General features: G+C 38.1%; 2 protein-coding genes across 5 annotated transcripts; one reads left to right on the top strand and one right to left on the bottom strand.

Moving 5' to 3' along the window:
• The first annotated feature begins 2151 nt into the window (after positions 1–2151).
• On the top strand, positions 2152–5584 carry LOC307161067 (E3 ubiquitin-protein ligase RNF212B-like). 4 transcript variants are annotated; one of them, XM_079875537.1, is made up of 13 exons: positions 2152–2202; positions 2893–3026; positions 3146–3198; positions 3813–3887; positions 4083–4189; positions 4263–4323; positions 4409–4437; positions 4546–4589; positions 4688–4712; positions 4802–4850; positions 4973–5033; positions 5182–5212; positions 5319–5583. In XM_079875537.1, the coding sequence occupies exons 2-13, from the start codon at positions 2927–2929 to the stop codon at positions 5392–5394; spliced, it is 711 nt and encodes a 236-aa protein (XP_079731663.1). In that variant the 5' UTR covers positions 2152–2202; positions 2893–2926; the 3' UTR covers positions 5395–5583. The 4 variants fall into 4 exon arrangements, with proteins under 4 accessions (XP_079731663.1, XP_079731664.1, XP_079731662.1 ...); XM_079875538.1 differs by having other exon boundaries at positions 2166–2202; positions 2918–3026; XM_079875536.1 differs by lacking the exon at positions 2152–2202 and adding an exon at positions 2636–2704 and having other exon boundaries at positions 5319–5584.
• homeza (homeobox and leucine zipper encoding a) lies at positions 5482–12972 on the bottom strand. The gene is made up of 2 exons (XM_079875535.1): positions 12280–12972; positions 5482–8990 (listed from the first exon to the last, which is right to left on the bottom strand). Exon 2 carries the CDS (start codon positions 8959–8961, stop codon positions 6988–6990), a length of 1974 nt encoding a protein of 657 aa, XP_079731661.1. The 5' UTR covers positions 8962–8990; positions 12280–12972; the 3' UTR covers positions 5482–6987.
• Between the last annotated feature and the right edge of the window lie 312 nt (positions 12973–13284).

Genomic DNA, 13284 nt, shown 5'->3' with positions numbered 1-13284 from the left:
TATTATAAAGTGGATGCTGTTTATTCTCTATAGTGAATATTGGCTTGTGGACAAATTAACCCTTGTGTTATGTTGGAATTCTGTATACTCCCCTTATGGTTCGGGTCTAATTGACCCTAATTGGATTCAATACAATTCCTCAAATCACACTATGAAAAACAACAAAGATTCAGGTACAAACTGTAAACTTTTAATATCAACATTTGTCAAATATTCCAAAAAATATATATCTGAAGATATGATTTAATGTTTTTTAACCATTTTTTAAAACTGTTTTGTTTTGACAATTTGAATATACACTATTTATATATATGCATATACATTTTTTAACTTTTTTTTTGTTTAGAACATAACTGAACAATTACTCAAATAATCTGAGCTCATTTTTCCTGCTGTCTGTCGAAGTCTCAAGATATTTCAGATATCTTGAATATATAAATGAGAGCTTGTTTTACTATCTTTGTCTATCAAAGATTTTCATTTGTAATTTGCAATTAATTCTGAACACCATGATTTAGCTTTTTCAAGTGTGTTTGGGTTAGAGCACTTTTAGATACACTTACACTTTAGAATTGGAGTTGATGCCCTGACATAAAATGTTTTTATTTTGTGTCTGTACAGTTGCTTTTGAATAGCTGCCTATGATGGTCAAATTGACCTGCGAACATCACAAACGTTATAGTAATTTTGTTTGTATATGTCAAAAAAAAAAAAAAACACCAGCATGTTGAAACTTTGCATGCATGTTCATGATGATAAATGTGAGTCACTAAATATCAAGAAAAAAAAAAAGGTTTAATATTTCAGGTAGCTTGAAAAAATAAATGATAGGTAATTTTTATCATCTGTGGCTGACAAAATATTTTTTTGTATTGAAATAAGTGTGGAAAACCTAATTTTTTAGCTTCATAAGGTAGTAAAAAAATAAAATAACAAAATATAACCAAGAAATGTTATTATTTTGGGTCCGTACAGTTGCCTTAGAGCGTTAAAATATGCGGGTCAAATTGACCCGCGAACATCACGAAAGTAACAGTAGCCTAATTTTGTTTGTATATGTCAAAAAACACCAGCATGATGAAACTTTGCATGCATGTTCATGATGATAAATGAGAAAAAGTCACAAAATATCAAGAAAAAAAAAAATAGGTTTACCAGTATTTCCAACAACTAGAAAATCTAAACGGGTCAAATTGACCCGCAAAATAACACAAGGGTTAACGTATTTTATAGTTACCCGCAGGGTGGTGTTTATGGCAGTTGCCATAGCCAAGCAGACAGTTCAGATAAAACATCAGCTAATGATGATGCTCGTTAAAGATTTTTGGAGGGCTTTAACCCCCCTAAATTTCCACCCAGCAACTTAAACATTTGCTATTGCTGTACACTAATTTGTGATCGCCTCAGTCACCTTTAAAAGTCATATGAAACCGACGACTCGCAGTATTATCTCCTCAGAGTCAGAGCAAAAGCAGAGGACAACGTGTGTGCATTTATTGATAGATCGTTATGATAGATGCATCTGTGTAGTGCTTTGTTTGTCAAATGCAGTTTAGGCTACATGCTGGAGCAATTCAACACACGGTTTCCCCACTGTAAAATCTGAGCTTATTTATGAAATCCCCACCATCCCTACGGCATGAGACTTTGTGACTTTTCCTACTCTTGCTATAGCCTACTTCATACATAACTGAAATAAAATTGCCAAAGGCAATACACGCGATAAGTGACCTTTCACGATGAGCGCTGCTCTACCGCCGACTCTGATTGGATCCCACTTCAGAAAAAAACTGATAATTTTTATTATTTTAACAACGTCGAAAACACAATGGCAGATTTTAAATGAACACATAAATGTAGGCTATACATTATTGCAAAAATATTATTTTAAAAAAGAATTGTGTGGAGTGAGTGCGCAGCCGCAGTTTATTGCATCACTTAATCGCGTGTCTTTTTGATTAGCCTAGCTGTCAGATACTGAGTAAAAGAAAAAAAAAGAAAAAAACAGGCCTATTCAATCTTCCCTGGTTTTTTTGTTTGTTTTGTTTTTGTTTTGTTTTTTAACTAAGAAATTAAATAATAGCAATCAGGAGAATGGAAGCAGCAATAAAAAAAAATTAAAAAGAGGACTGTAGTGCTGTCAGCGAAACGTTAGGCCTAAGTTACCCACTTATGCAATAAAAACTGCACTGCAACAAAAAGGTAAGGCATGTGTTTTTATATTTAATGCTGTTCACTGTGAGTTTTAATTAATAGTTTAATAGAGTTAAATAGTGCATCGTGCATTTTGTTTGGTATATGTGAGGTTAATCGTTCGGTAATGTCGTTGTTCTATGCATGCCTGCCCAGAGGGAATGCCATAAAGCCTACTCTAGGTTTTTGTGAAACGCCGCCACTGTAGCTACCCTCAAACATCTGTTTTTAGTGTGAATGACTGGGACAGGAAAAAAATAACATTACGAAAACTGAAATTGCTGCAGAAAACAAGTGACACTGCTTCTCAAGTTGTGAAGAATGGGGATAATGAATTTTAAATACACTTTTAAAACTAAGTTTTCTAACTTCTCTAAACTGGCCACGAGATGGCGTAATAGTTTTCTTGAGGATTTCGTTTTCTTTTTTACTTTGGCGCCATCCAGTGACGTGACGCTTACGCTCACTCGACGCCAGTGTGAGAAATGTATTACGTTACTCTACCAACTAGGTGAATTATTCAAATAAACATACCACTCGTAAAACTTGTTTAAACTATGACAAATTATTTTTAACGCATTAAGCAATTTGCTACACCATGAGTAGCATTAAACCTTTTTAGTAATATGATGTATTGACGGAACCATAATCTTCCGTTAATGGTATCATCCGTTAATGCGTAGGGTTTTTTTTTTCCAGGTGGTCTTTCTCTTTTCTTTTTTAGAGTGGAGAAATGAACTGGTTTCACTGTAACAACTGTTTTGTGAGAGAAGGGAAAAAATTCGTTGTATCTAGCTGTGGCCATATATTTTGTGAGAACTGCGTAAATACAAGTGAGTCCGGAATACGTTACATTCAGTACGTTAATTTCGAGATGTTGTGATAATTTTACCTTTTTGTTATTTGCGAAGATAATGTGAATCATTAAAAAGTTTAATGTGTTTTCCTAAAGGGCAGTGCCGAGTTTGTCATGCCAACTGTAACTACCTACACATATCTGATCAGGTGAGTCGAGTCCACTGAGAAACCAGATGATCTCAGGCACATTCACACTGCTGGCTCTACTCCACAGGGGGCCCTGGGTGGGTCAGGCCCACCCTCCAACTTTCTAGCCCACCCTGAGGGTCCCATGGCTCACTTTGGAGCTGGGCCTGGTGGTCAGACTTGTTTTGAGTGCTAAATACAGTTTTGTCCATACACTGTTTTGCTATCGGAGAGAGTGATAAATTAGTGAGTTCAGTTGATGTCGACTGTGGTTTCTTTCATACAGCACATAACTAGTCATATGTGACATATAATGAGGCCTACATGCGAAGAAGGTTTTTTTTTTAACTCTCAATCTCTCTTAAGTAATGAAAACTGCATAAAATAGTGGTATAGTGCATACTTTTTCAAATTGAATAAAAAGAGGATGAAAGCAGATAGAGTTGTATGAAATGAAAAAAATGAAAACCTTTAATGCATTACAAAGTCTTGATATTTATTATTATTTGTCACTATGGTTAAAAGCATTATTATTAGTTAGAGAAAATATTAACTTAACTTACCTATACAAACGATATTTATTTCCCATTCCTTCCAACCTCTGTGTTTCTTACATATTCTTTCATTTTGTGAAGATGAAGCCTCAGGAAAAGATGTTTTTCAAAGATCCAGTGAAACTCGTTCAGACTCGTCTGGAACATATTGGACAGGTCTCAGTCATTTTCTGCTTATCAAAATACATTTCATTTGTGCCAATTCATTTATAATCGAAAGCTTTTCGAAGGCTAGCAAACCTAAGCATAGGCTGTGAACTCTGGTACACAAAATCATATGTCACAGTGACATCAAACCCTAAGCAAACACAATTCTGCCAGTTATAAATGAAGGAGACGTGTTTGTTTCAGATAGCTAATTTTCAGAAAAGGCAGAAGGAGCGAGTCATCGCTTTCTTAAGAAGCAAGTCTGCGGAACTGGAACGAAAGCTGAAAGAAGTTCGTGATCAGTGCTACAGGTGGTAATTAGATCTGAGATATATTCAGTGGCACTTAAAATGGGACTGTTTAGTTACTTGTGCTTTGTTTAAGGCAAGTCTCTGAGCTGAAACTAGAGAACGAAGAACTAAAGAAGCCGCTTTCTCAGAGGAGGGTAAGAGTTTCTTATTGCATGTCCCTCACTTGCCTTCTAACTTACGTTCTCTTCAGATGTGATCATTTTTCTCCCCTCCACACAGACATCTCCTGGGAGGTTTCCGATTAATGGGTAAATACAGATAATTGTCTATGTGCATAGATGTGTGCCATAATATAATATAATTTAATATAATATAATATAATATAAACATTTAAAATATCTTCTCTCGATATATAGAGGAACTCCAAGAATGATTCTTCCTGTGGCTGTCACATCACCAGGTAGCAAGTTTCATTTGAGACAGGAACCTCACTTATAAACACTATAAGGCTCTTTGTATTTTGTTCTTATCACATTTCATTCCCCATTACATTTCTAGTCACACCTCGCTCTAGAGCTGTCAGGTAGGTTGCATTCTATCATCTCAATTATTTTTAAACTGTAGAATTGCCTTCCCTCAAATAATACTATCCAATTCTGATTGTCATGCAAGTTCGGGTGATACTTTGGAGAGGTTTAGACATTCCAGACTCGGCATGACAGTGAGTTAGCTCCTCTCTACTATATTCTAGTATATAGTTTATTTAATTTTAATATTGTCAGTTATCAGTATAAGCAAAATAAGCAATCCTTGTTTGACTGTTTTACATCTTATTTGTTCTAGACACCCCCAGGGTCATCCATCTCTATGTCAGGCATGAGTTCAGTACATGAACATGGTTTCAGTAAGTGAGGAATGGTGACATTGTTAATCATATCTCTCAGATATCATTATTTGAGTTCGTAAAGTATCCATGGTGTCATTCAAGGTGGAAACTCTACTGTTCAGACTCTTTACTGTTTGTATGCTTATGTTCTCTTTTTATCTTAAAGGGACACCCAGCTCAGTTAACACTCCTACAAGGTAACGTTTTATGCATTTACCAAGACTAAACATTTTTAATGCCCCAAATTGAAAGTTTTCACACTAGGAAATTGCACTGTCCATCTTCCCTTTTCATAATTTTTAGGTCCCAACATACAACCCCAAACAACTTTCAGTACCAGCTTCTGGCTAGATCTGCACTCCAGTCTCCACGGCCATAATCAATAATCATTTGTAGCTTATACAGGTCATTAGAAAGCTACTTTATAACTAAGGCACCACCTACATCACCCAATAGATGGGTGATATTCTTTGCATCATATAAGTAGAAAAAATTCTATTGGCCTTCTTTTATTTGAAAAATAATTTTAAGTTCAATTAAATGTGACAAATAAAAGCAATATGAGTCATAAATGTTTTTAATTTACTTTGGCATCTCCGTTTTACAGTTTTCTCATTTTTTGTACGAGGTTATTGCTAGAATTTAAATGATACATACAGACAAAATTTAACTTTTCCAATTGAAATGGAATTCATTCAACATTTTTGTTGAACACATCACACAAAAACAAAACACATCAACATTTTTGTAAGCTTGGCTCAGTAGTTACAAGAAGGATGTCAGAAATAAATGAATGAAATGCATTTTTCCCCAGTGTATTATAACAGAAAGGAATATGAAAGGAACGAGAAAAAGGAATGTCTTCAATAACTCTCCAGCATTATTGATTTATTGTATAATTATAAATAATAGCTGTATTATGGTCCCTTTTTATAGATGGAGTTTGATAACAAAACTTAGACATGGTTCTACAAATATACTCTTTAGCATACCAAAAGATCTGAGCTTCTAGCATACATAACCAACACTTGTGTGTCTGTGTTGATAAGTGAAATACTGATCTAATTTAAACCTTAATTTAATACCAAATATAGTTATACTCCAAATATTGTGAATAATTTGCAGGCCATTTCATACCCCATTTGCCCAATTCAAATGTCATGCAATTACCACATTTGATGAGACCTATTTGATAATGTTAAGAGGATAATTGGACAGAATGCAACAGTGAGTTAAACATAATTGGTCATGTTTTATTTTGCCACCCTGAAACACAAATTTACAGACAATAAGGCACAAGATTTTACAAAAGCCATGGCTTTTGTTGTCTTTTCATTGGATACTGAACAAATCTGCCGTGGAGTAGGGATATATTCAAATGAAAAGTTTATTCACAATGAAGTAGAGAGATTAGAGAAATCGATCAGATAATAGAGTGCGGAATGTTAGCTCATTGGAAGGGGAAAAATATATTGTAAACCTAAGGTTTAAATTGTTTAAGAGGGAATCAATATACAGTGCCATATGGATCTCTGAATTAAACAAAAACGTACTCTCACATTGCTAACATTTCTGGCCCAAACATCTAAACTACAGTACCTAATAGATAACCAAACCAATGTTTCTGAAAATAAACAGTTTGAGCATCGTCAGTTCTAAGAAGCAGCAATTAAGGCTCTAAACGATTACTAACAATAATAGCATAATAAGGGTAATACTTCGCAGTGAATGTAGTCAAATAGTCAGTCAAGACCAAAAATACATTACAATTTTGCATTTTCAATACTGCCTGTCCAGTAGGTAACAAATGATGTAGTGACTGTTGAAGAAAATACTTCACATTGCTATTTTTTAACAGTGGAAAAGAGGGCATTGCATGAAGTGATTTTATACTGTGCCTTCAAACGGGTCTTGCCTAATTACAGGACTCACAGCAGATTAACAGACATGATCACAAACGGCTTTCTTTATATTAATCAATAACTGTGAGCTCTGTGTCCAGTGTTGTACTGTCTTTAGACGCAAACCAGTCTCGCACCTGTTGGTAACTCATTTTTGACTTTCGGCAGAGATGGTCAAGGTCTTTCTCTTGTAATGGTCCCGTCTGTTGATAATACAGCTCCAACGGACTGATGTCTACAGAATCCGTTGCAGACTTCTGTGTTTTTGTTGTGCTGTTCCCTTGTGACTTACGTTTCCTGTTGCCTTCACTTCCTGGGGTTCCACTGGCATCGGCAACAGCCCCTCCACTTTGTAACAATGCTATCTCAGCAAGCACTTGTCCACGTACGTCAGCATGCACCCAGCGTACATGGCCATTTTTTACAGCATAACGCGTGTCCCCAAACCACTGGATAATGTCAGCACGAGGCAAAGACGTTATTTCCACTAGCTGTGTGTATAAATCACTCTTTGGCCATGGGCATTTATGGAAGTATTCCTTTAAGATGGCCAGTTGCTCCTTTGTTTTCCTTGGTCGTCCAGCCACTGTTAATACTGAAGAAGGTGAAGAGTTGTCCAAGGGCTTTAGGGAGTTGTTCAAAGTGTTTGCTTTGACAGAGCGTGCAGATTTTGACGACCTGGCTGAGTGTTTTTTAGATGGGGTGATCGATGGGGAAGAAGAAGAGGAAGTGGGTGCAGCTGGCTCCGGAGGTGTCACACAATGTCCCTCACTTTCCAGTTCGCTTCCTACTTCATCATTATTCTGAATCTCACTTTCCTCTGAACATTTCTCCTCATCTTCTCCTATTGCTCCATCTTCAAATGCCTCAAGAGTGTTAGACAGGAAAAGCTGGAAAAACTGAGAGCTCCTCTGCCGATTCTTTCGCGATCCTGTTCTTTGCCTGCTCTGTTCTTTGCCTTCGTTGTCAGCATGCTTTGTAATTTGCTTTTTAGTGGTGAGAGGAAGAGGCTGAACCTCCTGAGACTGAAGTAACAGACTACAGTTGGGTTCATTTTTTTCTCCTTGAGAAGCAGAGAAGGACGTTGTCAATCCCCTACCATTTCGCAGCTGATAGCGACTGTCACTAAACCATTTTCGAATCTCATTACGAGTTAGGCCCGTCTCCTCTTGTAAACGCTGGAGCTCTGTCTCATCAGGCCAGTTCTCCTGTAGGAAACTCTTACGCAATGCAGCTAACTGGGCTTTGGACTTTTTGTAGCGGCCATGCCGTGGCTGCTCAGATCCAACAGGAGATTCTGTAGAAGTAGGTGGGGTAGCTGCTTGAGGTGTTTCGGGCATTTCTACTGGTTGTCGGTAGTAGTACGAATCCTGAGGAGGAGGGAGAGATGAACGGAAACGTGAGGGAGCAGGAGAGACCTTTGTTGGTTCTGTGCTTTCAATTTTATGTCTTTTGCGAGGCACTTGTGGACTTTGCGCTAGATCTTCTACGTGGTCTTCTGTTTCTTTAAAATCCTCAATTCCCTTTTTCCTCTTCATAGTGCTCTCTTTGTGTGTCTCACTTGTTTCCCCAGGCCTAGCTAGCTTAAGCCGTGTCTCTTCAATGTCCTCCGATGCCCAGCTGATTCCATACTTGATGCGTTGCACCATGAACCACACTTTGACTTTATCTAGGGGAAGAGTACAGACATGGGCAAGAGTGCTGACCTCTTGAGATGTTGGATAGGGGAAGGTGTTGAAGGCCTGAACAAGTTCAGGGACACTATCCAACTCACGTGTTTGATCGGACTGGGTCCACACTAGCTTCAGTCCTTCAGATACCAAAGGAAGACAAACTACAGAGTTATTATTAGTGCTGAAGCTTACTGCAGTGCTGCCATTGCTCTCTCTTGGTCTGCGATTAGAGGGGCTTGCATGTTCCTTTCCATCGGAATTGTGGTGTGGTGATTTTTGCAGCCGTGGACTGGTGAGGTTTCCGTCTTGTCTTTTTGCTGCCACCCCTCTCGGAGAGATAACTTTCAAGTCATGGTCAGTGTGCGTCGCCATCAGAGATGTCACACCTCTATTGCTACAGACTGAAAGAATGACAAAGAAACTGAGTCAATTGACAATGTATACAATTTAGAAAGCATTTTAAAAATATATTCCTAATGGCAAGTATAACATAAAGAACATGAAGTTAATTGGCAGAGTAAGATTGGTCTCATAATTAATTTGTTTTGGTAAAATATCGAACTATTCAAATGTACAATGGAAAATAATAGATTGGATATTACAACACATACCAGTACAATCTGGATTTGTAGTCATTCGAGTTGGTTGTTTTTTGTGGTTTGGGGTGCGTGTAAAACCGGTAAAAGCTGACCAGTGCAGCACTTTATTGATGAATGAAAGTCAATCAAGGCCCAAATTGTGACTTTTACACTCATTGTGAAATGGGCAGATTAGAAACTGCAGTTGCCCTCATAAGCGCCATCACACAGCATAGTAGGGCATGTGCACTACCCACCATGCCTTTTCTTGAACAGTTAATCTTTGTGAACTTAAAATCCTGCTTGTTGTTTGTAAGCCAGATTTGTGAGGGGTGAAGAGGTTGGAATGCTGGGGGGTGGTGGGCTGTTGCTGGCTGATGGGTGCAAGGATGATGCTACTTTGATTGGTCAAATCTACAACAATTGTTCAAAGCATTTGCAAGATCCAGCCAACTTAACCTCAGGAAATCTTACATTATTGATGCCTATCCAGAGACTACAGTTTCAAGGAACACCATTCATCAAACTCCCTAAAAGTCATTAAACTGGAACTTTATGGTCAAGTCTACAGTCCAGCCACTGACTTTCCTCTCTAAAGTTGAAAGAAGGACAGATGTCACCCCCTTCCCCCTGCCGTTCTCTTCCACACATTAGCCTTTTATTAAAGCCTGTCGTATACTCTACACCAATGCACACCCAACCCCCACTTTGGCAGACTTGGGCAAAAGAGATGGGGGCCCTGCCCTTCACAGCTCTCTTGCCCCTTTCCAGTGCACGTAATGGTCCACTTCCCCCGTTTGCCTAACTCCATAGAACCATATAGAAGTTCGTTTAACCTTCCAACAGATGGCCAAAAGGATAGTAGGAGTTGGTCTCGGTTAAATAAAGGTAACAAAAGTTTGTGCAATTTGTCAAGCTGGTTTGTTTGCCAGTTTTGCTGTTTGCCTAGATGCCTACCCAACACAGCTCAGTCTACAGAGAACACGTTGGTTAACTTAAATTGGGTCTGTGCTAAAAACGTTGTCTAATCATGACATGAGATGTTTCTCAGTGTTTGTCCTGACTAAGACACCTTAACTTCTTATGGTCTCCAATTTCTAAATGAACGAGAAATTAGTTAGTTCAAAAGGGGTTAGTTCAACCAAAAATGAAATTATCCCATAATTTACTTGCCTTCAAGTCATCCTAGGTGTATATGACTTTCTTCTTTCAGCCAAACACAATCCGAGTTATATTAAAAAAAATACTCTGGTTCTTCCAAGCTTTATAATGGGAGTGAATAGCACCCTAGATTTTGAAGCCCAAAAAAAAGCACATCCATCAAAAAAAAAAAAAAAAAAAATCCATATGGCTCCAGGGGGTTAATAAAGGTCTTCTGATGTGAAGCAATGTGTTTTTGTAAGAAAAATATCCATATTTTTAACTAAAAACTATAATCACTGGCTTCTGGTAACGGCCGTACACGTCGAGTTCCGGTGGAAGAGTGACCACTGACCCGACGAATGACATAGGATGTAGAAGTAGCATAAGCTAAGGTGAGAGTAGACGCCTTTCGCGGTTCAAACAAATAGGGCTGAGCAACAAACTCAAGCTCACCTTCTCTTGTATCAAAATCCTCCAAAATTTCTCTTTAAAAAAATCTTGTTTTGGACTTCTAATTTGTGATCTTCTGCGCTTCCCCATGCATCAATACGTCAGGTCAGAGTTCACTCAGCCTTGTGTATGGCTGTTACCGGAAGCCAGTGATTATGGTTTATAAAGTTATAAATATGGATATTGTTCTTACAAAAACACATCGCTTCACTTCAGAAGGTCATAATTTACCCCTGGAGCCGTATGAATTACTTTTATGATGGAAGGATGCACTTTTTGGGCTTCAAAATCTAGGGTATCATTCACTCCAATTATAAAGCTTGGAAGAGCCAGGATATTTTAAATATAACTAATTGTGTTTGGCTGAAAGAAGAAAGTCATATTCACCAAGGGTGGCTTGAGGGTGAGTAAATGTTGGGATTTTTTTCATTTTTGGGTGAACTAACCCTTTAAGTTTTAGCTTGTTGAAGCAGCATCCTATGACTTTAATGAGCCCAAAACAAAGCTGAACTGTGAACCACAGAAACTGATTTTGCATGTAGTCTACTTGAGCACAGTTAGGCAATACTGATTGGAAAGGCTTTACCAATGTTAGGCAATTTACCACTACACGCAACAAGCAGGCCAGTCATCTACAAAACAAGTTGGAGGTGAACTTGACAGGATAAATTCCAGACCGCCTGTGGTGACCTCATTTATCAGATGATGACTTGGAATGACTCGACTAAGCGTAAAGTCCCTTGAAGTCAGAGTAGCTTTTGTCATCACATTGTTTAGCAGCATAACCATTTGTACTTTAGTGTCCAGTTTAGTCCCTAGTCCACAAATATATGAACTTGTGAAATATATATTTTACAAATACATTCACAAGTTCACATATTTTACAAAGTTTAGTCTGAAATGTGAGATACTCAATATTAATATGGTCCAAATTAATTAATAAATTATGTGAGAATTAATTTTAAAATAATTTGTGAACATGAACAATGGTCTATCATACATGCACTCTATAAAAAAGAAATACATTGCGGTTTACACTAAAACTTGGTTAGACTTGTTGGAAATTGCGTCATTGGCCGATGTTTGTCCATGGCCTCTTTTATAATCAGCTTATGTGGGGAACTTTTGACGCAGGTCGTAGGGTGTGAGATGAGATCACTACAGTGTGTATTTATCCAACAAACAATAAGCAGGTGTAAGGGCCATCGTGGGCCGAATACTTCTATAATAAACCAGGGTTTATGCCAAAAGAGTTCTTGTACACAATCCATTTCGAGGCGCAGGATCCGCTCACGCTTCATTTACGCACATAAACAAACTCCCGTTGTTCCACTTAACCACACATTCCCCGTTGAACCTCGTTCAAAACAAATGCTTCAAATAATGTAAACGCGACGCTAAACAAAATCGCCTGACCCATCGCGTGGCTTTCAGGGTCCAATAACAAGCCTCGTCTCGGCTACGCTTTAAAAACTTAACGAATGTAAACTGTAGCAGTTCGCGTGAAACAGCAACTCACCGCTTGAATTTCTCTCAAGGATGTATGTGGATACGCCACTTCAGCTGGTCTGTATTATACGTTGTTGCTTTTGTTCTGGAAATCCCGAAGTGTTTTTCGCCTGTCCGGTCAGACCGAGGCTAGACAGAGAGGATCAGGAAACTCTCGGACCAGCCCCTTCTTTCTCATGAAACGACGGTGCAGTGCTCGAGCAGGTCCAATCCGGGAAGGAGAGGGATGGGAGGAGGAGCACAGCTGAAACTTGGCCCCTTGAATGCACTTCCCATCTGGGATGTGATTACCATGTGAATTGTGCCATATGAAAAGTTTTAGGAGTCTCCAGGTAAGGCTGCAAATCATTATTCTTTGATCAGACATGTTATTAGATAACTTTATGAATTTTAGAGTTCAGGAAAAAGCAATTCATTGAATCTACAAATTAGGAAAACAAACCCCTTAAGAGTAATACAACAAGAGCTCTTTTACATAGGGGTCCTTATCACCCTTTTTATTTTGCTTACTTTGACTGTAATACATGGCCACCCACCAAATATATTAATAGACATGAATTATTGATTTCAGGTGAAGTAATTTTGAATTTGATACAGCCAAGTGTCCAGGAAAACTACCGTATTTTCCGGACTATAAGTTGCACTTTTTTCATAGTTTGGCTGGTCCTGCGACTTATTTATCAAAATTAATTAATTCTGACTGAGAAAACAATACCATCTTCAGCCGCGAGAGTATATGCTGCTCCTGTAGCCTAAACCTGAAAAAATTAACTGAAAACAACTGAAAAACTGTTAACTGAAACATTAAGCTAAAGACAACTGAGAAAGCCTGAACACAAACAAAATGCCCCCAAAAAGAAAAAAATCTCCATATTTTCGGGGCTGATGCTGTGGTGACGCATTCATGTAACAAGCAGGGTGGCGCTGCCAATAACGCACCTAAAAGCTGTCACAAATAACCGGCAAAAGTAATGATTATGAATATGTCAAATATAGCAAGGAGACATTTTAATTG

This window comes from Squalius cephalus (genome assembly GCF_949319135.1).
Source record: "Squalius cephalus genome assembly, chromosome: 7".
Taxonomy (NCBI): Eukaryota; Metazoa; Chordata; class Actinopteri; order Cypriniformes; family Leuciscidae; genus Squalius; species Squalius cephalus.
The sequence above is the reverse complement of the archived record's forward strand: the minus strand, read 5'-3'. Positions and strand labels throughout refer to the sequence as shown.